The 27,487-nt window shown below is 34.2% G+C and overlaps 1 protein-coding gene across 7 annotated transcripts in view; it reads right to left on the bottom strand.

Annotated features, from left to right (window-relative positions):
• The window catches only part of LOC143249272 (microtubule-associated serine/threonine-protein kinase 3-like), a 192,348-nt gene that overhangs the window by 140,749 nt on the left and 24,112 nt on the right, over positions 1 to 27,487 (bottom strand). For 2 of the 7 annotated variants that reach the window (XM_076498818.1, XM_076498819.1), the window contains exons 1-2: positions 4,795 to 4,968; positions 4,480 to 4,657 (exon numbers count right to left, since the gene is read on the bottom strand). In XM_076498818.1, the coding sequence (XP_076354933.1) occupies positions 4,480 to 4,657; positions 4,795 to 4,953 (337 nt within the window). In that variant the 5' untranslated portion in view covers positions 4,954 to 4,968. Of the gene's footprint in view, positions 1 to 4,479; positions 4,658 to 4,767; positions 4,969 to 5,542; positions 6,013 to 27,487 lie in introns of those variants that run through there. The other 5 variants (XM_076498816.1, XM_076498817.1, XM_076498823.1 and 2 more) reach the window with 4 other exon arrangements.

Here is a 27,487-nt window from a genome sequence, read left to right as displayed (position 1 = left end):
ACCACAAATTCAATTTGTTGTTAAGAAACGTTCATACAGCTAGGATGTTCCCTCAGAAAGGAGTTTACCTACGTTTTCTTTTCGGTTTTGTCAAAAAGATAATTCACTGTTATCTGTAATTTCTTAAGCTTTATTTTTTTAGAAAGTCGACACAGAGATTTATTGAATACGATCTTCAATAGTATGTAATAAACATAGGCATGAACTATAATTTTCAACCTAAAGATGGCCTAAGAAGGTCGAAACGTTGTTTTCTGCTTGTCACAATAAAATTGTTAATACCCATACAAGCCGTTCTGACATACATTTTTAAGTCAAGACGTAAGGTACGAAGAGGAAACTGAAGGCATTAGGGGAACATATATAATCTAGAAGAGGGTGCTGGCATGTTCCACACTATATCCTTTTTTTTTTTTTCCGATAGAGACGAAACATTTCACGGAATGTGTTTAGAGTAGGTGGCCATTTTGGTTGTGTTGAAGACAAGAAAAAGTTGGATGAACAATTCAAAATTCCGAATTTGTTTAAGTTAACCAAACTATATTTAACAATAGCAGTTTCTGTCGTGTTAAAATTATTATTCAACTTTTTGGATCCTGTTTTATATTTTACTGTCGATTATATTTCAACTACGAAGGGGTGGAGCACGAACCGCACAAGATGTGCAAAACTATTGTATTAACACTTCTTTACACGCGTGTTCTGGCATCATAGACGTAGAATATTTTAACAACAAATATTCTTGTACCCACAATAACAATTACATATGAATGCATCAACCTGAGCAAAACGAAAATAAAAAAAATAATTTTTAATGCAACTGGAAAACAGGCAGAAAGTGGCTGTTCTTACTTTTCCCCACTCTAGTTGAACTTTACGCGAAAGCAAAGTGGGAAAATTTAACAGAAACACCTACAGATACTAAATAAGAGAACAAAGCCTTTTATCCCTAGAAAAATGAAGAAACAACAGCAACAAAACTACATAACACCAGAGTACAAGTAACATGATGGAAAAATATAAAACGTATCTTGGTTTTGAACTGCAACCATTAGTGCAAAATTACCCTGTAAAACATAATGTTTGTCTCAAGGTGTCAGAAAACTGATTTAAATCATGCATTTAACTGTCAAAACGTAAACTACTCGTATTACTTTATTTTTCAACATCAGGATTACAGATTGAATTTGTTTTAAGCAAATAAAAAACATTATTACACAACATACTGTTAAGTTTTAATATATTTTTACTGGACTAATTTTCCTGTTGACATTAGTTGTATTTATACGTTATATTCATTACGAAAAGGGTAATTACTCTTAAGCTGGGAATGATCAGTGTGAAACTAAGACTAGTTTTTAACTGAAAGTGAAGTAAGTAATATATATTGTCTTTTCAGTAGTATAGCGTTGCTACGAGGAAAAGGCTGACAGTGAAACTTGTTACACCATATTATAGCAAACTTAATCTAAACATAGTTTGGCACCCTGGTGATAGAATAGTTGTTACCTTTGAAGTACTTCTTTTCACGTTCAGAAGTCACTAAACAATCTTTGGGGGCGGAACTTGCAAGGAGTCACCTTGTGTGAAAGATGAAACAGATAAAATATTGAAAACTAAAGTAAAATCCGCCACTTTTTTACACATACACGTTCTGCATGTGAAATAAGTACTCAGTAATTTTTGTTGTTGTTTTTCTGTGGGTTTTCTCCAAATTGTATGATGCGCGTACGCTCCTCAAATAGGCCGCGGAAAAGAAAAGAAAACCTAGAAATAATAAACAAAACGTTAAACAGTGCGTGTTAAATCCACCGAGTTAGACTGGTAACTACCCCTCCTCTCGCAAGTGTTTGTTTTTAAAATTCGCGCAAAGGTAGACGAGGGTTATAGTGCGCTAGCAGTTCCTAATTTAGCAGTGTAAGACTACAGGAAAGGAAGCTAGTCATCATCACCCACCGCCAACTCTTGGGCTACTCTTTTGCCAACGCATAGTGGGATTGATCGTCACATTATAACGCATCCACGGCTGAAAGGGCGAGCATGTTTTAGTTTGAAGGGGATTCTAACCCGCGACACTCGGATTACGAGTCGTGTGCCTTAACCACCTGGCCAGGCCCGGCCGTTTCTCCTAAGTGTTTCAAGCGAATTGATTATTTATTTTCATGTTAACAATACAATTTCGACGTTCGTTTTTTTAGTTAAAAATTCTGTTATTAAATGGTTCTTGTGGTGAATATACCCAAGCGTAGGTTCAAATTACATGTAACTCCTATGATAATTTTATTGGTTATTTCTTCGTCAATGCCTGGTGTTTTAGTCCCTAACCATGTAAACAAACTCATTCGACAAAGTATTCATTTTTCCCCCCACTTCATTTACTTTCAACTTGATTAGAACATTTTTGTTGAAAAAGCACATTAATAATTAGGGGCTTTTGTGCGTGCAATCTTTTCAAAGCACATCAAACTTCTCCGCTTAAAATTTTATTCTATTACTTACATCTATCGGTAATCTTACAAATGAACAACGACCATATTTAATTTTGGTTTTTTCTTCATGTTTTAAGAAGATGTGTTAAAAGTACATGTTTCTTTAATGAAGGTGTTATATAAATGTTTCAAACAGTTCTACGTAACAATTTTGAGCGCACTTCGTAAAAAAAAAATTTTGTAACACATTTAAAAGTAATTTAGCAAGTAGCCATTTTGTTTGTTGTTCTTTGAAATATAGGAATGCACAACAAAGAAAAGAAGATTTTGTAATTAACATTCATAAGATTCACACTTACTGATGACGAAATCTAAAGTAAACTGAAATATTATTGCAGTAGTTACCATTTTAAAGGTGACAAAGAGAAACTACACAAATATCTGTCGTCGTCGTCCTACGTAATGACTCATCGTGTTATTTAGAGCCTTCGCATAATTTTCTTGTTATTTGGTGGCTCAGCGGTAAACTTGTGAAAAATTTGATGTTCTATCCCCGCGGCAACCACATCCTCAAATAGCTCATTGTGAAACCTAGTACTTATAAGCAGATAAACAGAACTCTCTTTCTTACGTTACCAAATATAATATTTTTATAGTTGAAAGGCTCTTACGAATGCGATTAATTGTTAATAAGTTGGACAGCAAGGTGTGAAGGGGTAATCACCATGTAAGACTCGAACACTGAAAAACGTTGCCAAGACGACCTACTGGAATAGTATTGTGAACGTGTAACGTTAGTAGATTTGTACAAGTTGTTCCTCTGCGTAATTAGTGTTCGACCTCGATGAATTACTAGAAGTAATTAAAAGGACATGCCTATCACTACGATACACCCACTTTTGGAAAACTTGGTTAGTTCCACAGAGCACGTGCTTAATTTTTCCTGCACAAAAGTGATAATACCAAATTCAAATACATACACAGTCTCCGTAACGTAACTGCAGATGTCTGTTACATAAACACATATGCTCATGAAAAAAAAAAACACATCGTATACACTTTAGTTATTGGTGCCAGTTTGTCAACCATACCGAGCACTTTCTGAGTTATATTTAACCACTACTGAACGTTGCAAGACTGTGTACACAAGTGTTCGCTTAGAGTGGGCAGGGAGTAAAGGGGTGGATGGGTGAATACAAAGTTGGGATTTTCAGTTATATATTTTCTTCCCATACAGTCGACATAAAGTGTTCTCTGAATGATACAAAGTTCCGTTTTAATAAAATAATTACTGTGGAAAAACAAACAAAGTAAGTGACACTAACAACCCCCCTCAAAGTAAGTTCAAATTTAAGTTCAAAGGTGAAGAAGGATCTTCTCATCCAGACCAAAATGAGAAATAGGTCTTAAAATATTATCACGTATAATCTTTAATTTTAATTTGATGTTTTAAAAGCTACTGTGTTTATCTGCTTAGATTTATATAATCCAGGATATTACGGTATATTTTTAATTAATTATTAAAACACGTTGTTTAAGTAATATAAGAAGAACATTAGGCTAAATAATAGCACGTTTTATATTATGAGCTTTTGCTCAGTGAAATTAAAACAATAGTTATAAAGTAATACTTAATACATAATAAGTATTAAAACAATAGTTATAAAGTAATACTTAATACATAATAAGTATTAAAACAATAGTTATAAAGTAATACTTAATACATAATAAGTATATTTTCCCTAACATAAAACATTTCAAGATCTACTTTGGCTGAAATTTTACTTGTTTTAAAATGTTTAGTCTAACTTTAACTTCCACAGATTTTTTTTATTATTTTGGAGAATTAAACAGGTCGGTAAAATCTATCCACAATACATCGTACCTTTGTCGATAAAATAGTTTTTATATAGGAAGACAAAAGATAGAAAGATGGAGATTTAATTTTCTGGTAAGCAGTAGTTGTGGTGTATTTTCAAGTTATAGGTAAGTGTGTTGTTTCAGAATTTAGTTGAGTATTTCGGTTGTTTGAAGATAATCAATCTCCTACCTGGAGTGCCGACAGTTAGGTGTGTGCTCGGAAGAGCAGCCAAACTCTCACGTCGCCTTTTCATGTCCTCTGATGCCTGTTTTTGGAAAGGACGAGATTTCCGCGGGAAGAGAAGCGAGACGTCAGAGGGATCCTGTTGGCGCGGTGAAAGTGCTGGTGAGCGAGATCCTTGCTCCCCCTGGTGAAAAGATAGTAAATTTTATTCTTGTCCATTGCGCACAAAAACAAAAAATATTTTGAAATCAAATTTTCGACGACATATAGTTATTTACAACAAAGCTCACTAACAGAATTTCAAAAGTATGACATGTTTACAGCAATCGTTGCCCGGAAGGCTTTCACGCTTTGCCAGATTAGGTGTCTTGCTGTATCAAAATCACTGTCACGTACTCTGAGAGTATGTTGAACTTGGCAAGTGAAGTACAGTTTTAAAGACGAGAACGTGAAGAACTGCCAGCATTTTTTCTTTCTCATAAAAACTTCAATATAACAAGAAAAGTATTCAGCAAGAATATGGAATTTTAAATTTCAGCATTTAAGTCCGTAAACTTACCACTGACCCCACGAGAACCATAATAAATAAACCTAAACACTTTTGTAAATAAAAAAAACAAACGATTTTATATCAACAAAAGTTACACTTCCAGTATTTTCTTATAAACAGTAGTGGATAAATCCATCTTCATAAACCTACCTATGTCATGTATTAACATGTTGCAAACGCTACTCTTGTCGTGTAACTATACCACGCGTACAAACAACTCCATGTTTACAAATCTGTTTTTTAAGTACTGTTATATTTATCTTGTTTTATCATCTAACTTCACGTATACAGAGATACAAATTAAATGTCCTATATTTAATTTCGTCTACATCAACAAATATTATACCTACTCGTATATATACTTAGAATCATTAAAATTTCACTATAATAAAAGTGAAACGAAAAACAAAATTTACGCTCAATGTATTGATACAAATCCAGAGATATGGTCATATAAGACCGTTAATATTAAGTAAATTAGACTGATTAGTTTAGATAATACCCACACATCCTACTTACACTGTTTCAACACACTCTAGAGAGATCAAAAACCAGACAGAAAATGCAAGACTTTGACATCATACAGTTTACAGTCACTGTTCTCCCAACTGCTTATATCTCCTGAATTGGAAAAGGCAATGCTTTGAAAAACACATGAAATTATACGCAAAGAAAGCCTTACTTTCTACGTTTCAAACGACCCAATTGTTAACATTTCACCCTTCCATCCAGATGTTTCGGTTCATTAAGTTGAATCTAACATCCAAACGCGTGCTCATACTAAGCTGAACCATCTTGGTATTTTTGTACGGGGGAGACAAAACACGTCGTTAAACCATGTGTAGTAGCGATTGTTGTCATGGTGTTAGTAATTAACTTACGTCCTACGTTTCGACTGCTAATCAGGAGTTTTGATAAATATGTTTTTATGTGGCAGAGATGGGAATCTAGATGTAGGATGTCAGTAAATCATCAACGTTACGAAACAAAATTTCGTGTTTAGAAAAAATATTATAGGCGCTTCAGTTGCATTAAATTAATCTAACCAACTCATACGAATGTGTAGCGAAAAGTCCGAGGTGGTTCAGATTACCGGTAAGCGTGATGGCTTATAACGATAAAAATCTGGTTTCGATACCCGTTTAACAACAAATAAATGTTATGAAATACTGTACTCTGGGAGTGTAAGATATGGATGATCTCTGATATTAACTAAACTATGGTTCTGTTCTTCAAATATGACTTAATACTTGACGTATCTGTTCAACCCACGTTGTAGATATAGGGGCGGCCGAGGGTAACACAAGTAGGTCAGATTGCATGCCAAATTTGTTATGGGCCTCACAAATATAAAGGCATATACCAAGTTTGATGAGAGGACATCAGAATCCAGCGGTATATGAGTTTAAAAGCGGACACACGAAGACTTTTGTAAAATAATGGTTTTGACGGTATATATGCTTATAAGTATATCAACGCCCACAGAAAAAGGTTTCCAAAGATGCGCTTTTGAACGTTTAAAATAATAAGTAGTTTAAGAAATTTGATCAAAAATTTTATTTATTATTAATTTTCATAACTAAGTTTACCAACAAGTTCATCAAATTTAAAAAACATAATTCGTAGTGCTAATTCCAATCGATAGATGGCAGTATAAATATAACTTACATTCCTAGTTTCTAACGTTTTAAGTTCGCAGACATGTCGTCGTGAAACTGGGGAGCGGCATTCCCATGCATGTAATTAAAGATACTAGAAACTGCTAAAAATCATCTACTTTAGGAACATACAGTAACATACACTTTTTAAAACCATGTTGTTGCTCTCTAGTGGCTTAGCGGTATGTCTGTGAACTCACAATTCTCGAATCCGGCTTTCGATGCCAGTGGCTGTTAGAGTACAGATAAGCCCTTGTGTAGTGGCGTTGTGCTTAATTCCAAACAAAGCGTGTTGTTATAGAATATACTTTATGTATTTTCAGTTTCTTTATCAGTTAAATAATAAATATACTTGAGAAGATAAGATTAAAATTTCATTATACGAAATTACAAACGTTCATTTGTTTGTTTAACAAATAATAATCTGTATTTTTTTAATGTTTAAATGTTAATTAACTAAGAAAATGGTTGAAGGCAATAAAGAAGATATAGACTGAACGCGACGACCACCTAGTTCCAGTATGGCCAGGTGGGTCGCGGGTTCGAATACCCGTCGCACCAAACATTCTCGCCCTTTCAGCCGTGAGGGTGTTATAATGTACAGTCAATCCCACTATTCGTTGATAAAAGAGTAGATCAAGAGTTGGCGGTGGGTGATGGTGACTAGCTGCCTTCCCTCTAGTCTTACACTGCTAAATTAGGAAACGACTAGCACAGATAGCCCTCGAGTAGCTTTGCGCGAAATTGCAAAGAAACAAACAGACAACCATCTACAAAGTGTCACATTGTATAATAGAACGAAATATTTCATCATTGCACATAAATTATTATTGGTCAATATTTCAATTCCAAACCAGAATCTAATGAAGTTAGTTTTCGATTACCAGACTAAAGTAATAGATTGGATGTGTAGAAAAATGTGCTTCAAATAATCTTTTGTCGAACTCGTAAAGAATGTCATGATAAAACAAACTCAATCATTCTCCAACATATACAGCTCTCCTGTCATATGAAGCTTACGCCTACGCTACGGGGTTTCAAGAAGGAAATGAAACAAACTTTCGTGTGATGATCAAGGAAGAAGTTTATCAGTAAAGAACGAGATTTAATTTGAACTCTGACCTCTCCTACTACCTTATTTTCAGCATATAGATTTATTCACCTAGAGCACAGGTCTGTTATCAAAGTGAGGCATGGATTCCTTAATCAAAGGGTTATTTCCATTTATTTTGTAGTTTTATAACTAGCTTTGTATTTCTGGAATCACCATTTATACAGGTATAGAAACACATATGTAAAGCTAGTTTTTGTTATTTTTTTATATTTGTAAATACTTTATTTGGCCAGAAGACTCGTGCTGTGATTTGAATTTAAGTATCTAATTAGTGATTTTTGTCATTAAGATTTACGTTGTTAGCAAAGTTAAAGAAGATTAGAATTAAGAGCACGGATATGATACGTTCCAAAAGAACCAATTAGCAACAAGCTACTTCTTAAATATAATCTATAAGCAAATGAGAAGAAAAGAAAGGGATCTTTCAATTCAAACAAGTTACTTACGTCACACTGAAAATCCATGTTAAAAAAAGAAAGTTGGAAATTGATCAGATTCTCCAGATACGTAATTCCATGCTATTCCTTGTATTTGATACACATATTTCTTAGATTGTATAGTTAAAGTGTATATCAATTTGTGATGTCTCGTTCCAGTCTTGAAATCTTAACCATTTACTTGGAAAACAAAAAGTGTCATTATAAAACTACTTAAGTTTGTATTATTAAGTAAGAGCTCAGAATATAAGTGTAATCTAAACTATTTTCGAGAGATAAAAAATACAAAAAAAACGACCAAATATGAACTTAAGTTAGAGAAAGTTTTCTTAGATTCACATTCTAAATGGGTTTTTTTCTTTGTTAAGAACTAAACCAATAAAAATTAAAGGTTCTGTGGAAGATAGTTTGTCAATATATTTCTAGTCATTTAACTGTTTTATCCTTTTTATCGGTTATTTAAAGAAACACTAAACTGCTACATATGATGTTTAAACAAGTTATTTTTTATATTTACAAACGTAAAGTGTGTAAAATCTGAAGAAAAAGAATTACTAAATTCAGTAAATAAGTATAAGAATTGTTCTGAGTGGAATTAGGTTATTTTCCAAAAGAGGTACGAAAGCCGTCTGGAAGGGTCGCCTGTCTGAACCACTCGCACCACTTTACAGTAGTATAGTGTGTTGTCTGTTAGTTAGTCAACAGACAAGTAAAAGGCGTCACATAAGAGACGCTTAACGTGCCATGAATCATGAGAAGGATTGCACACTCTGTAGGCTACAACACAGTATGACATACGAATTTTAAAAGTAATAAATAAAAATATTTGTTAATATTAATTTGAATTTTGTTGACTCTGGAAGCAGAATACCTTTGAGGACCCTGTGGAAGTATATTTATGATAGTTTCTAGGATTTTTAATTAACATTATTCTCACCAAGAATTAAAAAATTCCTGATCCTCACAGTAGTGTAAAACATAATCTCAAAAAGATGTAAAAGTGCGAAACTTCGAATCAGACTTCAAACGTATGTTTTCTGTAGTAGATAACACAAATATCAATAATATTTTAGAATATAAGTTAAAGGAATTTATATGACTGATTACAACAATTCCTATAGAGTTCCTAAATCTTTCTACTAGGTGGCGAATGTTTTAATCACAGAGTTCAATAAGTAGGACTGCATAAGACATATTACCTTGAGATGTAGTTTTCATTGCTGTACATTTGACGTGCTGCTGGTTGTTCATGAAGAAAGGAAAAAAAAATACAAACTAAACGAAAACAATATCCTTTCATAAAAGTTCACCATTTAGTTTCTCTTTGTTGAACCAAAATACGTTCTTAGTCCTTTCATAATATGTTCTTGAATAAAATGCTGCAAAAGGGCAAGATAAGTGAGCGTTAAAAAATAACGTAAAGTTAGGCCTAACAGTTGGAATTTTGGAATTCATTTTTCTGATATCAGTTATTACCGTTATTAGAACTACTAGATCCAGATGTGAAATTTTGCCAATACTCACCAGTACTGAGTACAATAACTTATTTTTTATGGCGGTATCAGTACTGTGACTTATTTGAGCGGTTTTGTCACTTTTTATTCTCACATGCAGATTTTCATTCATTTTCCAAGCACAGATCCACTTCACTAAGCTGAGTATCCTTACTTTTATATTAAGAATTTCGCCCTTGACTAGATCTAATGTTAACTTGTATCGAGGCGTGCTTCCAACGCCTTAGTAATAATAATAATTTCAGGTATTAATAAAGCACTAACTGAGTATTCCATACAACCCTAATTATATGTACTTCATATGGGACTTTAAAGCTTAGTAGAATTTGTGTACAGCTATTACAATCATGTGAAAAGTAATTCTATGTTAGTTATTGCTTTAACTGTATGTTTGTGTTTTCTTATAGCATCGAGCTATCTTCTGTGCATTAACTGTCTCACAGGCTTGTAATCTTCTGTATTGTAGTGTAGCTTTCAACCACAGTAAACAACTGTATTTCAATAAAATTAATTTAGTGTTTGACTTATTAACCCACCCTTTTTATTTACATAAAGTAAATATTTTTGTCAACATCTTGAGCCCATACGTCATCTAGGCTTACTACTGTACTGTTACCGTAATTTTTAGTAATCTACAATTACAGTATCTTGTAGGATATGTTACAGATTTAATTAGGTTTTTAGTATTAGTGATATTACAATACTTAAATCCATATAGTTAGTCCGACTTTCTATTAGACGAGGCAACAATGGCAGAATCTAATGACCAGCCTAGCATTACTGTTGATATTAGTATAGGTCCAGTGGTACTAGAGCCTAGGCATCTAAATTCATCATGATAAAACAAATCTAGTGCGAATAATATACTAGTTGTACTAACTGAACATGTTAGAGAACTGTACAAATTGTCACGCATACGCTGTTCTGGGTCAGATAATATAAAGCCCCCTTTTTCCTAAAAATGTGCCCTTACCCTCTGCTGTGGACTGCAGTTATGCCTATTCGAGGCTTATCACTACAGCTTGGATCAGCCCACAAATGTCAAGTTTTTCTGGATCAGGATTTATATCCTCTTGTCAGGATTTGGGAAGGCCACATACTATAGAAACCTCCCCCCCAACTTTTTGCACAGCTGTAATCATCGTGCACAACCCCCCACGTTTTGCACAGCTGTAATCATCGTGCACAACACACCACGTTTTGCACAGCTGTAATCATCGTGCACAACCCCACGTTTTGCACAGCTGTAATCATCGTGCACAACCCCCACGTTTTGCACAGCTGTAATCATCGTGCACAACACACCACGTTTTGCACAGCTGTAATCATCGTGCACAACACACCACGTTTTGCACAGCTGTAATCATCGTGCACAACACACCACTTTTTGCACAGCTGTAATCATCGTGCACAACCCTCCACGTTTTGCACAGCTGTAATCATCGTGCACAACACATCATCACGGACACTGAATGTTGAATTATATGTGAGCCTTTCAGGGCCACGTTCATTCATATACCATATTTGTATCGGAAAATACATTTTTTCGCTTGGTCCATATAATCCTACACATTATAAACAGTTTCGTATATCGCGACACATTCACTTCACCAATTCATAACAAGGGTACCAGACATAAGTAATCTAATTAATGCCTTTATTATAAACTAATTGAATGATACTTATATTTAAAGTGTAGTCACTTGTCGGTACTCTTAAAGTATATATTAACTAGGAAAAGGTACTTAAGCAAATTTTCATCATATATGATACTGTGAGAAGTTAGTAACTTATTCATATTCGGACTTTCTTAAAATAATTATTTGAACTATGTAATAATTCGTTGTTCATTGTCTATATATTTGCACATTTGTGTAAGAAAGTTGAACTTGTAGTAAATATGCTGTAGTAAGTATAAAGTGTTGTATTGGTTGTAATTGTTTTTGATTAGGGTTAGTGAGATATTTGTCCATGCTGGACTGACATATTCAAGTATTGGCCACATATGTTGTTTGTATGTTTTAATAATGTTTCGTGGTGAAGCACCTGAACTGTTTACCTGACAGCCTCTTGACATAATTTGATTGTCTCCATATTTTGTTTCAAATCTAGTTAGTATGGGCTTTCCAGTATAATTTAGAGTCATGTATGATACGTGGTAGGTTGAGTGAAAGTTCCATTCATATAGATTTTTTATGTGTTTTATAGCACTTTTATTCTTTTCGAAAATAAAACTGTTTCTGTTTTACGGACCTGAATTTAATTCTATGTTTTCGGCAATATTCTACTAACTAATTTAATATGGGTTGTGAGTTTGTGGCTGCTATGGACAGTGTTGGAGAACACTTCCAAACTGTCACACCATCTGCAAATAGCGAACTGAGGCAGAATTTTGCGTCTGTTAATGGTATATCGTTTACGTAAATGATGGATAACATGGAGCTAACCACCTCTCCCTCGCGGACACCTATCTCTGGAGTAAAGTATTCTAAGTAAGTTCTCCCTATATTCATTCTACATTTTCTATCGTGCACAAAGTTTGATAGTAAGCGATTAATTCCTGGTGTAGTAGAACCATATGATATATGCTTCTTCTATACAGAGAAAATACGTGACAGTGCATTAATGTATTGAAACTTTCGGTGTAACTGTTTCTGTTAATCTGACGAAATAGTCCGTCTTTTACCGATACTTACTGAAGTTATTTTGTACTTTAGGTAACTTTGAACTATTTTCCAGAAATATATTTAGTCTATTATCTATTATTCGTTCTAAAATTTTCCTTTACACCTGATCAGGTTGAATACTCGGTAGTTATCTGGTTTATTTGCTGGTTTTCCTTCTTTTAAGGAACAGGAGAATATTTGGATGTTTACAGGAGACTGGGATGTGAGCTGATTTAATTGATACGTTAAAAAGTGCAGTTAAATGGTCAAACTTTACCAGAATTCCTTCTTTGAATAGTATGGAGGTTTGTTTACTTGCTGTTATGACTTGTGGTTGGGTGATGTAACCAGCTGCATTGGTTGTTTCGTTGTCTTGGTCTTCTAGTATGTATATAATGTGTATATACAGAGATTGAGGGAATACATAGCGTTTGCTTTACTTTATTAAAGTGATATTAGCCTTATGTTTGAGTCGTCCTGTGTTTTGAACATATTCTGTAAGTGGTTTTTGAAAGCTGCGGCTTTCTGCGATTTATGTACGATGTGTTTTATTATATGCTAGTGTGGGATGTGCGATATAATTCAATTTTGCGAACAAATTTTCCCTCCTTACTGTTTTTAATGTTTCAATTTCGTTTCGTTTTTGTTTTTCAACGTATTTATTTGCATTTTGAGGAGCGGATTTCTTGTGTTTCATAAGATGTCTGCGGTTTTCAATCATGTTTATGATTTTATTTGTGTTTTGATATTGCTGTTTTTGCTAATTTTATAATACACTCAATGATTGTTAGTCAGTATTCATCTATGTCATTCTAGTTCGCAGCTCTTGTTGTAATCGTACGATGGGTAGTAATCTGTTTCATATATTAACATCTTACATCCAGTCTGCTTCCTTTATAAATAAATTTATGTTGATAGACTTGTTTGTTTTGGTGGGAATCAAGATCGAGGGCCCCTCGCTAGTACAGCGGTATGTCTCCGGATTTACAACGCTAAAATCAGGGGTTCGATTCCCATCGGTGGGCTGAGCAGATAGCCCGATGTAGCTTTGCTATAAGAAAAAAACACATACACACGAGATCGAGGATATAACATTTAGGTGATTATATCTAAATCATAGCTTAGTTGAAAACTAGTACATTTATATTTAAGATCTGCATATGTTACTGCTATGTCTAAGATATCACTAGTGTTGAGTTCGTTGGAGTAGCATCATTTAATCTCATATTCTACTCATAAAGTTTACTAATTTAGTTCCATTTATTACCGTCATTCCGCCGAAAATGGTATATTTACTGTCAAGATCTCCTAGAATTACATATAATCCTATTATACTTTGTTGATAAAAATAAGTTTAACAGTACAAATCCATTATTGTCACATTGATTGCAATGTTTTCATTTCAGGTATATATGTCAAGTTGTGTTAACTCCTAACGATGATTTCATATGAAAGTGCTATGTCTCTGTTAGAGTCATTTCTACTTCTTTCATCTCTTCTTATGGCTAAGTAACCAGGAGACTTTAAATTATTATTGGTTCTTACAAGAGCTTCAGTTGACAATAAAAGTTATTATATACTATGATGTGACTCGATGTCGTGTCTCTCGAAAGCAAGTCCATTTTGGATAATTGCAAGATGAACAGTAACTATATTTGATGAATGAGGTCATGGTTGTTTGTAACAGGTAAGAGAGATGCTAGGTTTTCATTTGCCATCCTGAATATTGTGGTTATAGTTCATATTTTGGTGAATACGTTTTTGATTGCTTGCTAGTATTTTCGTTGTCTCAGTTTACCGTAGTGTTGTTTCCTTCATTTTCTTTCGGTGTATATTTGTCATCTTTATCTTGAGTGTTGTTTGGTTGTTTTAATTGTTCTGTGATGTCCTTCCGTCACTTCCTTTCACGTTAGGGCGCTTGACTCGTAATTTGAGGGTCGTGGATTCGAAACTAGGTTTTCATTTGCCATCCTGAATATTGTGGTTATAGTTCATATTTTGGTGAATACGTTTTTGATTGCTTGCTAGTATTTTCGTTGTCTCAGTTTACCGTAGTGTTGTTTCCTTCATTTTCTTTCGGTGTATATTTGTCATCTTTATTTTGAGTGTTGTTTGGTTGTTTTAATTGTTCTGTGATGTCCTTCCGTCACTTCCTTTCACGTTAGGGCGCTTGACTCGTAATTTGAGGGTCGTGGATTCGAAACCCCGTTACACCAAACATGCTCGCCCTTTCAGCTGTGGGGCGTTATAATGTGACACTCAATCCCTCTATTCATTTGTAAAATAGTAGCCCGAGAGTTGGCGGTGAGTGGTGATGACTAGCTGCCTTTCCTTTAGTGTTACGTATACCACTAAATTATGGACGGTTAGCGCAGATAGCTCTTGTGTAATTTTGGGCGAAATTCAAAACAAACTTTTCATTTTAAACAAATAAAACAATTTCGCGGAGGATATTGTTTTACAAGAATAACTTAACCTGTCAAATGCTAAACTTTAATTGTTTCTTTAAAAGGTAAGTTTTCATTTTCAATAAAAAACTAACGTTTGACATGATGGGTGTGTTTAGTGTAGTAAAGGAACCTCGTCTTTTCATTTATTTATCAATAAGGCAGCTAGCCATCACCACCAACCGCCAACTCTTGGGCTACTCTTTTACTAACAAATAATGAGATTGACGGCCACATTATAACGTTTCTACGGCTGCAAGGGCAAGCATGTTTGGTGAGGCAAACATTTGAACCTGCGACCCTCAGATTACGAGTCGAGTACTTTAACAGCCTGGCCATGCCGGGCCTAACAATAGTGAATATAATAATACTTGCAACGATTATGATTTTGGTGAGCGTGCTCGCTTTAGTAGGGTGTTATGCACTGAATTTCAAACTGCTTGACATATCTCAATATAAAGGACAAATCAGCTGGTCTCGGCAGCGCACTCGGTTGAATTCATTGTGTTTTCTTGAACAGTCCACTGATAACGCAAGGTGATCATTGCTACGGGTCGTTTTATTCTGTTTGTTTATTATCTGTGAGCGGAATATTAATCACTCGTCACTGTTGAGTTTCTGCTTCTTACTGGTTATGTCGAGTTACATATTTCAACTAGAACAATCAGCTCAAGTTTTGCAGAAATTAAACATACATATTTGTTCCAACACGTCTATCTACGAGACGTAGGTTTAAAGTAGCACTATATTATAAACTATAAGGGTAAACGTATTAGTAAGAAAACCAGGTTCACCACTTCAACAATCTCAACTCCGACAGTGACGAGTGATAATGTACAGTGTTCGTTAAAAGTTATAAAATATATGCTTATAACTTAGAATAATTATTTCGAAACCAACGAACGTAGTTAAACGGGGCGTCCATAAAATGTTGAAAAAGTTACTTACATTTGTTTTGAATGTGTTAACACAACTTCCGGACACTTGAAAGAATGAAACTTTAATGGTTGTGACATAACTTGGGCTTAGGAGCTAGAGCGCAAGCGGTAAAAAAAGTAAGACTATTATACATCTTACCTCTTTTAAGTTCATTCGAAACGTATCAAATAACCATGACTGCAGCATCGCTTGAGAAGGTGCGGTATTTAACGTAAACCTGGTATAAATATCATTCAATATCTCTATGTATTTTTTCAGGTGTAACAATTGCTTACGGTTCAAATTTTGATCAGAAAAGTTTACACTAGAGTTCTTATCTGTATTTGGGAATTTGTAAACAAGTAACTTATGTAAACTTTGAAACACAAAACTTGCTGTTTAGATGATAATTACATCAAGTGGCTTTTCATCCTTTCATGCTTCATTTTATAGGCCTAAAGAATATTGGGTGGAAAGTAGTATTAAATTTCATGATAAGATTTATAGTTTAAGAAAGGAAAGAGCGAAGTCTCGAACTACGATATCGACATCGGCTAAAAGTCTTTTAAAACTTTTTAAAAGTTTGTATTTTATTCTGTAAAATAAAGGGCACAAGTAGCTGTAGATGGCTTGGAAAACTAAATACAACTTGAGCTGAAACCCTGTTACAGTTGAGAAACTAAGCACAACTTGAAATGAACTCCTGTTAAAGTTGGAAAACTAAGCACAACTTAAACTGAAACTCTGTTAAAGTTGGAAAACTGAGCACAACTTTAACTGAAGCCCTGTTAAAGCTGAAAAACTAAGCAAGATTAACCTAATGTTCTAACAAGTGATTGTTTCAATATGTTCTCTGACACTATAAATGAAACTAGAAAAACAGTTTCTGCGTCTCAGTTGATCCAAGAACTTAGACAATGGCAATATGTTGTTTGTTCCTCTTTGACGTCACACGTCAACGAGTTAATGAGAAAATTCGTAAGCCGGTTAACTTGACATTGTCACTAGTTCCTGTATCACAAGTGCCCTTCACGCGGAGACAAGGTTCTCATGTTTACGATTACAGAAAAAAAAACAAATATTATTCAGTTTCAAAGACCAAAAAATAGCTACAATTCTATAAACAAGAAGCTGGTATTTACTTTGGACTTTCTTTACAAATAACATTAGGTAACAACAATAATATCAAACTGTAATAGCAATCTTTAATCCAGTTTCATGTCTAAAACAATGTACAGGATTGTCATTGAATTCAAATAATTTCATGACATCTTTGTTTTTTTGCAGTTAAGCGCAAAGCTAAACAACAGGCTCCCTGTGCTCTGCCTACCGCGGGTATCGAAACCTGGTTTCTAGCGCTGCAAGTCCGCACCGCTATGCTACTCGGGGGAGACTTCAAAGTGTACTTCAAGATGTTTAGAAGAAACATACTTGTCGATGATTCTTCTGCGATTAAAAAACTCTTTAGAGAACCAAAATTGGGCAGAGAAAAGCACAGGAGATCAAACTAAACAAAGGTAAACACATGTTAACAATGAAACATACGAAGAATTCATACTGTACATATCAAGTCTTCTACATTCCCAGCCAAACATACGAAGAATTCATACTGTACACATCAAGTCTTCTACATTCCCAGCCATATTACCTAAGTAAGTATCACTCAACGATAAAAAATAACATATTATTTCTTACGTGTTCTCATCTATGATAATATTATAACCCAGTAATACGTCATACGTTTCAAATATGGTTTTCGTCTGTAGAAGAACTGGATGAGGAAAGTATTGGAAACGAAGAATGAGAGAGGAGAAAGACATATTTCGAGAAAAATTGTTAATCCCTAAGGTGGTTGCCATAGTGAATTTTCCAATTTTCGTTTCCATGACAACCACTATTAAAGCGGCTCCTGGCAGTTGAGAAAGTTGAAGGTTTTGACGAATGTGTTGATGGAAATGATTAGGGAAACAGACTGACCTCTGAAATACATTATCTATCATAAACAGGAACGACGTTTTTAGAGGAATAAAATATCCTAAGATTAGCGTATTTTCGTTGGAAGTTCATCAACACATAGAGAACCTAATTTAAGTTTACGTAAAAGGTCATACCTAATGACTGAATTCGTAAACATAATTCTAGGTTTGTGGTTACAAAAACACGTGTATCACCATTATGATAACATTTCTTTGTATGTTTTATGATAGTGTAATTTGTATGAATTGCGACACTTTCCAAACTCTGAGGTTTTTTACTTAGCTTATTTTCCTCTGGAGATCTATTTATTGACATTTAGCTGACTTTATTCAGATCTGCGTTTGCCTTTGTCAGAAGTAAAATGCAATCTTGGCCTCATCCCAAGCAATACTTGAAACAAATTACGCTAGTTTTTTATATCGTTTAGATTTCTCTCAAGATTCTGTTGAAATTCAGTCTAAATGCACGTTGACTTCACCAAGGTAACACGCTACCGTAAACACGACCGTTTGTTTGTTTTTGAATTTCGCGCAAAGCTACTCAAGGACTATATGCGCTAGCCGTCCCTAATTTAGCAGTGTAAGACTAGAAGGAAGGCAGCTAGTCATCGCCACCCGCCGCCAACTCTTGGGCTACTCTTTTACCAACGAAGAGTGGGATTGATCGTAACATTATAACGCACCCCCCCCCGCTGAAAGGGCGAGCATGTTTAGTACGACCGGGATTCGAACCCGCAATCCTCGGATTAAAACACATAAATAGGGAAGCAGGGTAGCTTTAACGTTGATTCTGGATTCAGTAACTCTGTGACAGTTTTTCTTTGTAGCTCGCCTCTAATAACTCCCAAGGTAAAACTATATGGAACATAGTTTAAGTTTTCCTGCAGGATTCAGACTTCACGTGGTAGTCGCAAAACGACTTCATTCATCCATATAAATTTGATTACCAGCATGGTAGGAATTAAGACTTCAAGAAAATTTACGGTATTCGGAGAGACATTAGAGACAGCATAGAAATTTCAATTTTACGATAGTTTTCTGTTCTTCTTTTAATTAAGTAACTATTTCATACTTTGCCAGGTTGTAAATAGCTTCCACGCCATAACATCTATTTCAATAAAGTCAGTTTTCAAGGCACGTTTTTTACACAAATAGATGTTACTTTTTTTTTTCGTTTTTAATGAATGAGTTCTTTATTGAAATTGTTCTCAATCTCTTCTTAATTCTAGGAACCTGTGATCTACGAATAGAAATAATGGAATAAGTGTTGACTAACATATCTGCGAATGCCTTTAAATTCGTTGTTAGAGCTCAGTACTTTACTAGGATAATACAGACTTGTCTTTCAAGGTCATGAAACAATGGAAGCCTAGCATAGCCAGGTGGATGGGGCATTCGACTCGCAATCACGGGTTGCAAATCCACCTCACATCGAACATGCTATCCCTCTCACTCGTGGGGGCGTTGTATGTGACTGTCAATCCCACTATTTGTTGATAAAAGAGTAGCCCAAGAGTTGGCGGTGAGTGATGTTGACTAGTTGCATCCCTTCTAGTCTATCATTGCTAAATTAGGGACTTATAGAGCAAATAGCCCTAGTTAGCTTTACGTGAAATTCAGCAAATAAACAAACAATCTAATATATTCACTCAAAAATAAGGACGGCTAGGGTAAAATAACTTTCCCTGAAATAAACCAACACTGCCAAAGATATTCACTCCAAGCGCTGCATTTATTTCGCTGATTTCATGTGAATGATGGGGCAGCTTGCGTGTGCATTATTCTAGCATCCGGAAAAATCGGTAGAGTTGAATGGTACACGAGAGCATAGAATATGCTTTAATGTCAATGAAGAAGAATGCCATACGTAATTGAAAAAGTCACAAATAAATACCATATATTTGCTTTATTCTATTGAAACATGACCTTCATTTAACGCTTTAATACCTCTTACCAGATCCAATAAATCCATTATCCAAATAAAGAATGTCTATAAATATGTAAATATTAAACCTAATAAATAACAATGAACTAAATCCTGTTTGATTAACATATCCAATCCATTACATTCTAATCTTTAATCATATCTACTAATAAATTTAATTTTTTTAATTTGGCAAAAAAACAAATCATTAATAATTTATAGTCATCGACTTCAGTCATGTGATTAATTCTTAAATGTGAAAGACGGAAGTGGTAAAATAACGACAAACTTCGAAAAGTTGTTGTTTATTTTAACATCAAACAGAGATGTAGCTCCTGCTTGGTGTTGTCACAGATTTATATGATTAGTCGTAGTTTGAGTATAACGACTCCAGCAATCCAAGACACTTCATACCCCTAAATGTACGTATGACATCAAAGGTTAAAACAGGAGTCTGGAACGACTTTTAAATATTTCGTGTTTTCCCCAGTTTGTTTGTAATTTCGATAGCCGCCCTTAATTTAGCAGTGTAAGACTAGAGGGAAGGCAGCTAATCATCACCACCCACCGCCAACTCTTGGGCTACTCTTTTACCAAAGAATAGCGAAATTGACCGTCACATTATAACGCTTTCATGGCTGAAAGGGCGAGCATGTTTGGTGTGACGAGGATTCGAAGCCGGGATGCTTGGATTACGAGTCGAGTACCTTAACCACCTGGCCACGCCGGGTCCTGACCACTAGCATGATAGCTATTGATTATATTGAAAGATATTGCGTTGATTCTATTCGCCTACTCACAAAATCGTCTTTCCGATGGAACTAAAAAATACAAGTCAGGTATCTGATCACTACTGGTTAGCTACAACTTTATGAGACAAAGAAAACACAAAATCAAATTACTAAAATATTTTCTACGATATAGCATAGTAGTACTGACTTAAAAGCGAATAAAACAACCCTAAAGCATTTTTGTAAAGGGGAATAAAGGGTATATAATTTTGGTAAACGTAGCAGTTTTGTTTTCAGTGCAAAGCTACCTTTCTGGCTTATTTTTTGTTATATTTAAAAAACTCTTTAGAGAACCAAATTTGGGCACAAAAAAGCGCAGAAGATCAAACTAAACAAAGATAAACACGAACAGATTAAAAGGTACGTACATACACAGAAAAACTTTGGTTTTATGTTAATAATGAAACATACGAAGAATGCAGACTGTTCACTTGAACTGCACTGATGTATACATGCGAAAGTCATTATATTGGAAATTAACATCTAGTCTTCTGTACTTCCAGACATATTACCTAAATAAATATCGTTCAGTGTCGGTAATACATTAAAAATGTTAAATATGGTTTCCGTCACTAATGAACTGGATGTTGAAAGAGTGGGAAACGAAGGGTTAGAGACAAGACAGACACACATTTCGTGAAAAAAAACTGTTAATCCCTAAGGTGGTCGCCATAGTGAAATTCCCAATTTTGGTTGCCATAATAACCAACTAAAGATGAATTGAAACTATAGATTTAATCATTGCAAATCCCGAAACTTACCGCTGACCACCAGGGCACAATATATGAAGTCAACAAATAAAAACGAAAGGAGCCATTAAAATTTAAATATGATTTTGCTATTATATGCAGTTGAGACTGTAAAGATGAAAGAATATTATACTTCACAAATGAAATCCTAAATACATAAAATTAGAAAAGGTTGATTCACATCTAACACATTAGGTAAAGGACTCGCCAGACACGTTTAATGTAGTAATTGTACAGAGAATTATAATTAAAACCTTTTGTACTGATTTTGCAACTGCAAACTCTGAATAATGAAGATAGATAGAGACATTTCATCTAGAACAGTTAAAACCAGCAAACCAAATACATAAAAACTTTTAAAGAAGGTTTGTGGTTCTGGATTACAAGTGGTCTGCAGACTCTCTTCAGTTGGTCCTTGGTAAGGTTGCAAGATATTAAGAAGAAAGCGGCAGCATAACATAAAAATAAATTTGTCGTCCATTAAGGTAAAAAAAATGCAAGTTGTCCGCAAACAAAATAATTTAACAGCCATTGTGACCCAGCATGGCCAGGTGGTTAAGGCGCTCGACTCGTAATCTGAGGATCGCGGGTTTGAATCCCTATCACACTAAACATGCTTACTCATTCAGCCGTGGGCGCGTTGTAATGAGACGGTCAATTCTACTATTCGTTGGTAAAAGAGTAACCCAAGAGTTTGCAGTGGGTGGTGATGACTAACTGCCCTCCTTCTAGCCTTACATTGCTAAATTAGGGACGACTAGGGCAGATTTGGACAATAAAAACAAGAAGTCATATGGCTATTACAATTTTTCCCTGGCTACCTGTTTCCCATCAGAAATGTTTTTTATATATAGGTGAATTAACGAACAAAAATTTAATTTTTTTGGAAAATTTGTGTGTGTGTGTGTGTGTGTTTTGTTATAGCAAAACCACATTGGGCTATCTGCTAAGTTCTTTTTAAAAAAGCATATAAACCTATGGTTAAAGAGTTAACTGTAGCTTTTACGTTAATACACCTTTTATATCTAAAAATCTTTTTTTAACAAACTCAACTTGTGCAATACAACCCACGGAAAACACAAGAATGTAATAAATGTCTTTGATATTTTCATACTTTTTTATCAATAATTTTGTACATACATTTTTTTTTCCATTTTCCTATGAGTAACTTTATGCTATTTGTTTATGGAATAATAGTCACCATAATCTGCACAATAAATCAAAACATATGTCATCATAAGGTTTTCTTTCGCCTCTACCCAATAATGTCTAGTTCACGAGAACCATATCTTCAAAGCATTCTAACGCTACGTTGCGTTAATGAATAACACAGTCAACACAACTTAAGTCCTCCACTGGTACATCGGTAAGTCTATGGATTTACAACGCTAAAATCAGGGGCTCGATTCCCCTCGGTGGACTCAGCTAATAGCCCAACGTGACTTTGCTTTAAGGAAAATACACAACACAAGTAAAACCGAAGTCATTTATGTAGTGCTTATCGTTGTAAAAACACATAGTAATAAACGACCTTACAACACTAGATTTACGTGTCTTCAGTTGGACACACAACGTTTCGTTCAGTACCTATTTTAGAAGCGTTCTACTGCAGTTTTAGTGAAAATCTTCCAAAGAAGCTATAAAGTGAAACGTTGGGGACCCAGTTGAAGAAAAATAACAAAGCTGGTGTTATAAGATCATTTATTACTGTCATTAAAAGGACGTTTTTGAATCTCATAATTCAAATCCATTGTTTGTCATTGTTTCAAATAATTACTTTAAGTATTTGTAATTAAGAGCTCTAACACCTGTTCTTTGCATTGTGCATTTTAGTTTTTGTATTTTTTAATAGTTCTCTTATGTTATTGGAATTTTACGAACCCTAATCGTTGTTGCTATTGATTATCTAAAAACATATTTTCATCTTACACTACTTATCTCGTGTCTATAGTCAATATTAAAGTGATGGTCCATATAGATTAAAGCTTATATAGTAAGTTTTAAGCTGATTCGACAAATTGTAATGTTATTTTGTAATTGTGATCTCTTCCTCATCACGTGAATTTACTTTCCGGTGTTTGCTTTCTCTATATATAATTATTCTATATTACTTTATCTCTCAACCACAGCTGTGTTACATATTCTAGAACGTATTGTGTAGTTAAAGGATAAATTACGTAGAACATGTTCGTTGTAATAAAACATTCAACCCACGCAAGAACAAAAGATTAACACTATTATACCCAATAATTACTTCATTAATATTAACACGTTTTCCAACATACTTCTAAAGTACAATATTATTTGGTGCAAACATAAATAAAAATATAAAGCATTTTCTAATATTTTATCTACATTATCTCACACATTGAATAAATAAAGAAAATAGATCAAGAGCGTAACCGAAACAATCAGGGAACCAAATGAATGTTCTTCAACGAAAATTAGTATCAAATTTTTGTATACATATAAAAATATATATTCATTAAGATTACAAATATGTTCCCGAGAGGGACACAAGCTGTGATTTAAATATACGAGACAACATTCCTTCTCTTGAAAAATGTGTAACAAAATGATTTTGTTTTGCTTTTTTTTTTTCAACTTCACATGTCAACCATGTGAAATGATTCGAAGTAGTATTGGTGTATTTCACTTATTTTATACAGAGACTCATTCATTGAACTGTGTACCAAACCAAAAAAGTATTCATCCAGAAAACAATACAAGAAAAGTTGGGCAACCAGAATCTATTCTACGTATCGGTAAAGGAAGCTTGTAGGGGTAAAACCCAGTAGTGATCTATGTCATGTACTTCTTAAACCAAATATAAGAATACATGCCTTAAAAATAAAGTCAAACTAAAGAGCAAATTAACAGCAATAACAATGTAAATCAAAGTACTTTTTGTTTGGATGAAAATAACAAAGCTTATGGGAACTTAATTTGTGTGTAGGTTGGTAGATGAGTGAATGAGTGATTTAATTATACTCTTTTACTGCCATCCTTAGTTGTAGATAAGCGGCATCACAGACTTGAGTTTTATTCAAAACTTTAAATTAGATTACTGTAAATAAATTAATTCTAATTAATCTGTGTGACAATTAAACTAATTGTTTTAGTACTGCAATGGTTTATTAACACGCTGATGTTATTACACGATTGAAGATGTAATAATAATGTTAAATTTCCCCATATAGTTTCTAAAACATCGGAACTCTTACAGACATTCCTACCAACGGTAACTTAGATCTGTGATATAAAAGATGTGAGTTTACAATACGCTTATTCAAAATATTCTCTTATTTGTTTTTAGCTCAATCAAAGCAAACTTAAAGGTCCATGAAACCTCGTCCTTCTAAGTTGTATTAACGTTCTCATGTTACATGAAATAACGGTAAAACAAGTAACTGTATATTTATCAGAAGCTAGAAAGAATGCTGTGGAACTTTGTTGTTAAAAACAAGCAACCAATTTAAGCCTGTTCAGTAGAGTAACTTATCGTGTCAGAAAATGTGTTGACACTTTGCTTCTTGTTTGACCAAAATTAAAATTGTTTGTTTGCTTAAAACAAAAGTCCCGTAGAGATAACTGATGTGTCCACTGTGAGAAACTGAGTCCCTGATTTTAGTGTTATAAGGCTAAACTCACCACTGTCCCAAGGTTAGCATAGCAGCCTATAATCAACTACAAGCATAACACAAAAATGCAATAACTCAAGAACCACAAGTGATAAAAGCTTTGTTTAAAAGTCCATAACCTTGAAAAAAATGTGACGACGACCATAAATAGTTTTATCTTCAGCCTAAACAATGACAAGAAGATTTTAAAGTAACTTGTTCTGGTTCATTGACCGGTGCAGTTTTTTGGGATTTAATATCAGCAGTTTTATTTTTGATAAAGTATTCGATTGTTTTCTGGTTATTACTACTCAAACAATACTGCCTGCCTTTCGTATCTATATCTTGTAATTCAGATCAAGTGAATATTTGGCCTTTTCTGAGCCCTTCCTGGAGGTGACAAATGAACACAATTTCTGTTGTATTTTTATACTTTGAAGCTTGTTTCATTTTGTTCTCAAGCATATTGAGAACTTCTGTAACATTCATGGTCCAAAATGTTTTTTTGTGATATTGTATGTTATCAATTAGACGTGTTGCAATGCTTAATCTCACTCTTAATGAGACATAAGTTTTTCCTTTTCAAAGATTCGTGAAGATTTTTTTCGAGCGTTTTGTGTAGTCACATTGTGCAGTTGGATATTTTTGTGCCATCCTATAAAAAGCAAAGTTCTTTGTTTAAAAATATAGAGTTTTATCTCAATAATATAGAAAATTAGATATCTGAAGAGGAAGATCATTGTTCTAGAGAAGCTTTGTAGTTTTTTCTTCCACTTTCACATTAGTCTTTTGGATTTTGTAGCAACTTCTATATAATTCCTGACTAGATCAGTGTATCCGTGGTTTCCTTTCTAGCCTTATAGCTGTTTTTGGAAAAGCCCTGTCACCATACTTTGCTCTTTATATGACACCTTTCAGTACCTTTGTAATAAGATTATGGAGACTGTTAGATCTTCTGCTATATAGGTTTGGGAAATTACACATGAGCTTTAATCGGTTGCAAGGAGAAAGACCTTTGCGCTTCTATATGGGCTATTTGACTTTTTATGTTTTTCAGTTTTTCTCTATATTTATAGTACAATAGCTGTTATTTCTGAAGTGAACTAAAGTATATGTTGCTAATTCCAGTTGCCTAATCTTAGCCATCATGATCATATTTATGACCTGGTAAAAATAACATTTTCATCTATAAAATAATGATCACCTGTACATCTATTGATTGTTGATCGTCAAATTTAATGCATCTGCAGTGGTAACTTACACGTTGAACATCAATGCTACACTTAAAGAGTTTGTTCATATTCATACATGTCATAGACATTATGATGTAAGTCCTAACATCTCTATGGATATACATTTTAATCATGACTGTGATAATTTATTTTTTTCATGGGAAGTGACATCGTAATAACATTACGATAGGGACAACCTGTAATACAGGATGAATACACAATCCTGACGTTATCGTGCATCAATTTGGAAGAGTGGAGGATTTTGTTGCTTGATCTTAAAGTTGACCGATGACCATGACCTTGAATGATCAAGTTTATGTACACAATGACGGTCAATCCCACAATTCGTTGGCAAAAGAGTAGCCCAAGAGTTGGCGGTGGGTGGTGATGACTAGTTGCTTTCTTTCTAGTCTTACACTGCCAAATTAGGGACGGCTATGGCAGATAACCCTCGTGTACCTTTGCGCGAAATTCAAAACAAACAAACAAACAATGGCAATTCTCAAAAAGAAAATTGACGATTAATTTCTTATCATAAGAATGTGGTAATAATAATTCGTCAATTCAGGACAACAGTATTTTCAATATTAGGAAAACAACTAAATAAATAGAAACAAATATCAGCTAACAACGACGTTTTTCAAATGTTAACAGAGAATCATCAAGTACTTCGCACAACCACAAAAAAAAAAAAACATCTTTTGGTGACGTCACGAACACAATCTTGTCCTTAGCGTAAGTATAAACGTACATCTTATATCATGTATTATAAGTTTTTATCCCTTTATATAAAACAGCTTTGATGTTTATTAACCTCAGGTTCTCGACAAGTAATTTTAACAATTTTGTTTTCACTACAATTTTGTGTACCTATAAAATGTTGGTAGACATCTGATGAAGTATATTCACATTTCGCTCTTCTAGTAGTTAACTTATTACTATTCTTCCTGATTTAGTGACTGCTAGAGTCTATACATTTTACTCTGTAAGCTGCTTCTTTCTCAACCATAGTTTCTTTATTTCTATTTATTGAGACTGTACTGAATTTTTTTCCTGATAAAAAGTAAATATATTTGCCTACAATTGGAAGTTTATATTATATTACATACTTTCTATTTCAGTCCACAGTCTTGTATATCATAGTTCATTAGCCATGTACATAAGAAATTAGTCAGAAAGCCAAAGCAAGTGAATAACTTTGGCCAGGGGGTTAGGGCTCTCGATTCCTAATCTGAAGGTCGGCGGTTCAAATCCACGTCACACCCTATATGCTCGTCTTTTCAGCCTTGGGAGTGTTATAATGTTACGGTCAATCCCACTATTCGTTGGTATAAGAATAATTGAAGAGTTGGAGGTGAGTTATAATGACTAGATGTGTTCATTTCAGTCTTACACTGCGCAGAAAGCTTTGCCAGAAA

This window comes from Tachypleus tridentatus, chromosome 4 (assembly GCF_004210375.1).
Source record: "Tachypleus tridentatus isolate NWPU-2018 chromosome 4, ASM421037v1, whole genome shotgun sequence".
In the NCBI taxonomy this organism is placed as follows: domain Eukaryota; kingdom Metazoa; phylum Arthropoda; class Merostomata; order Xiphosura; family Limulidae; genus Tachypleus; species Tachypleus tridentatus.
Note: the sequence above shows the minus strand (reverse complement) of the source record. Positions and strands in the feature narration are given on the sequence as shown.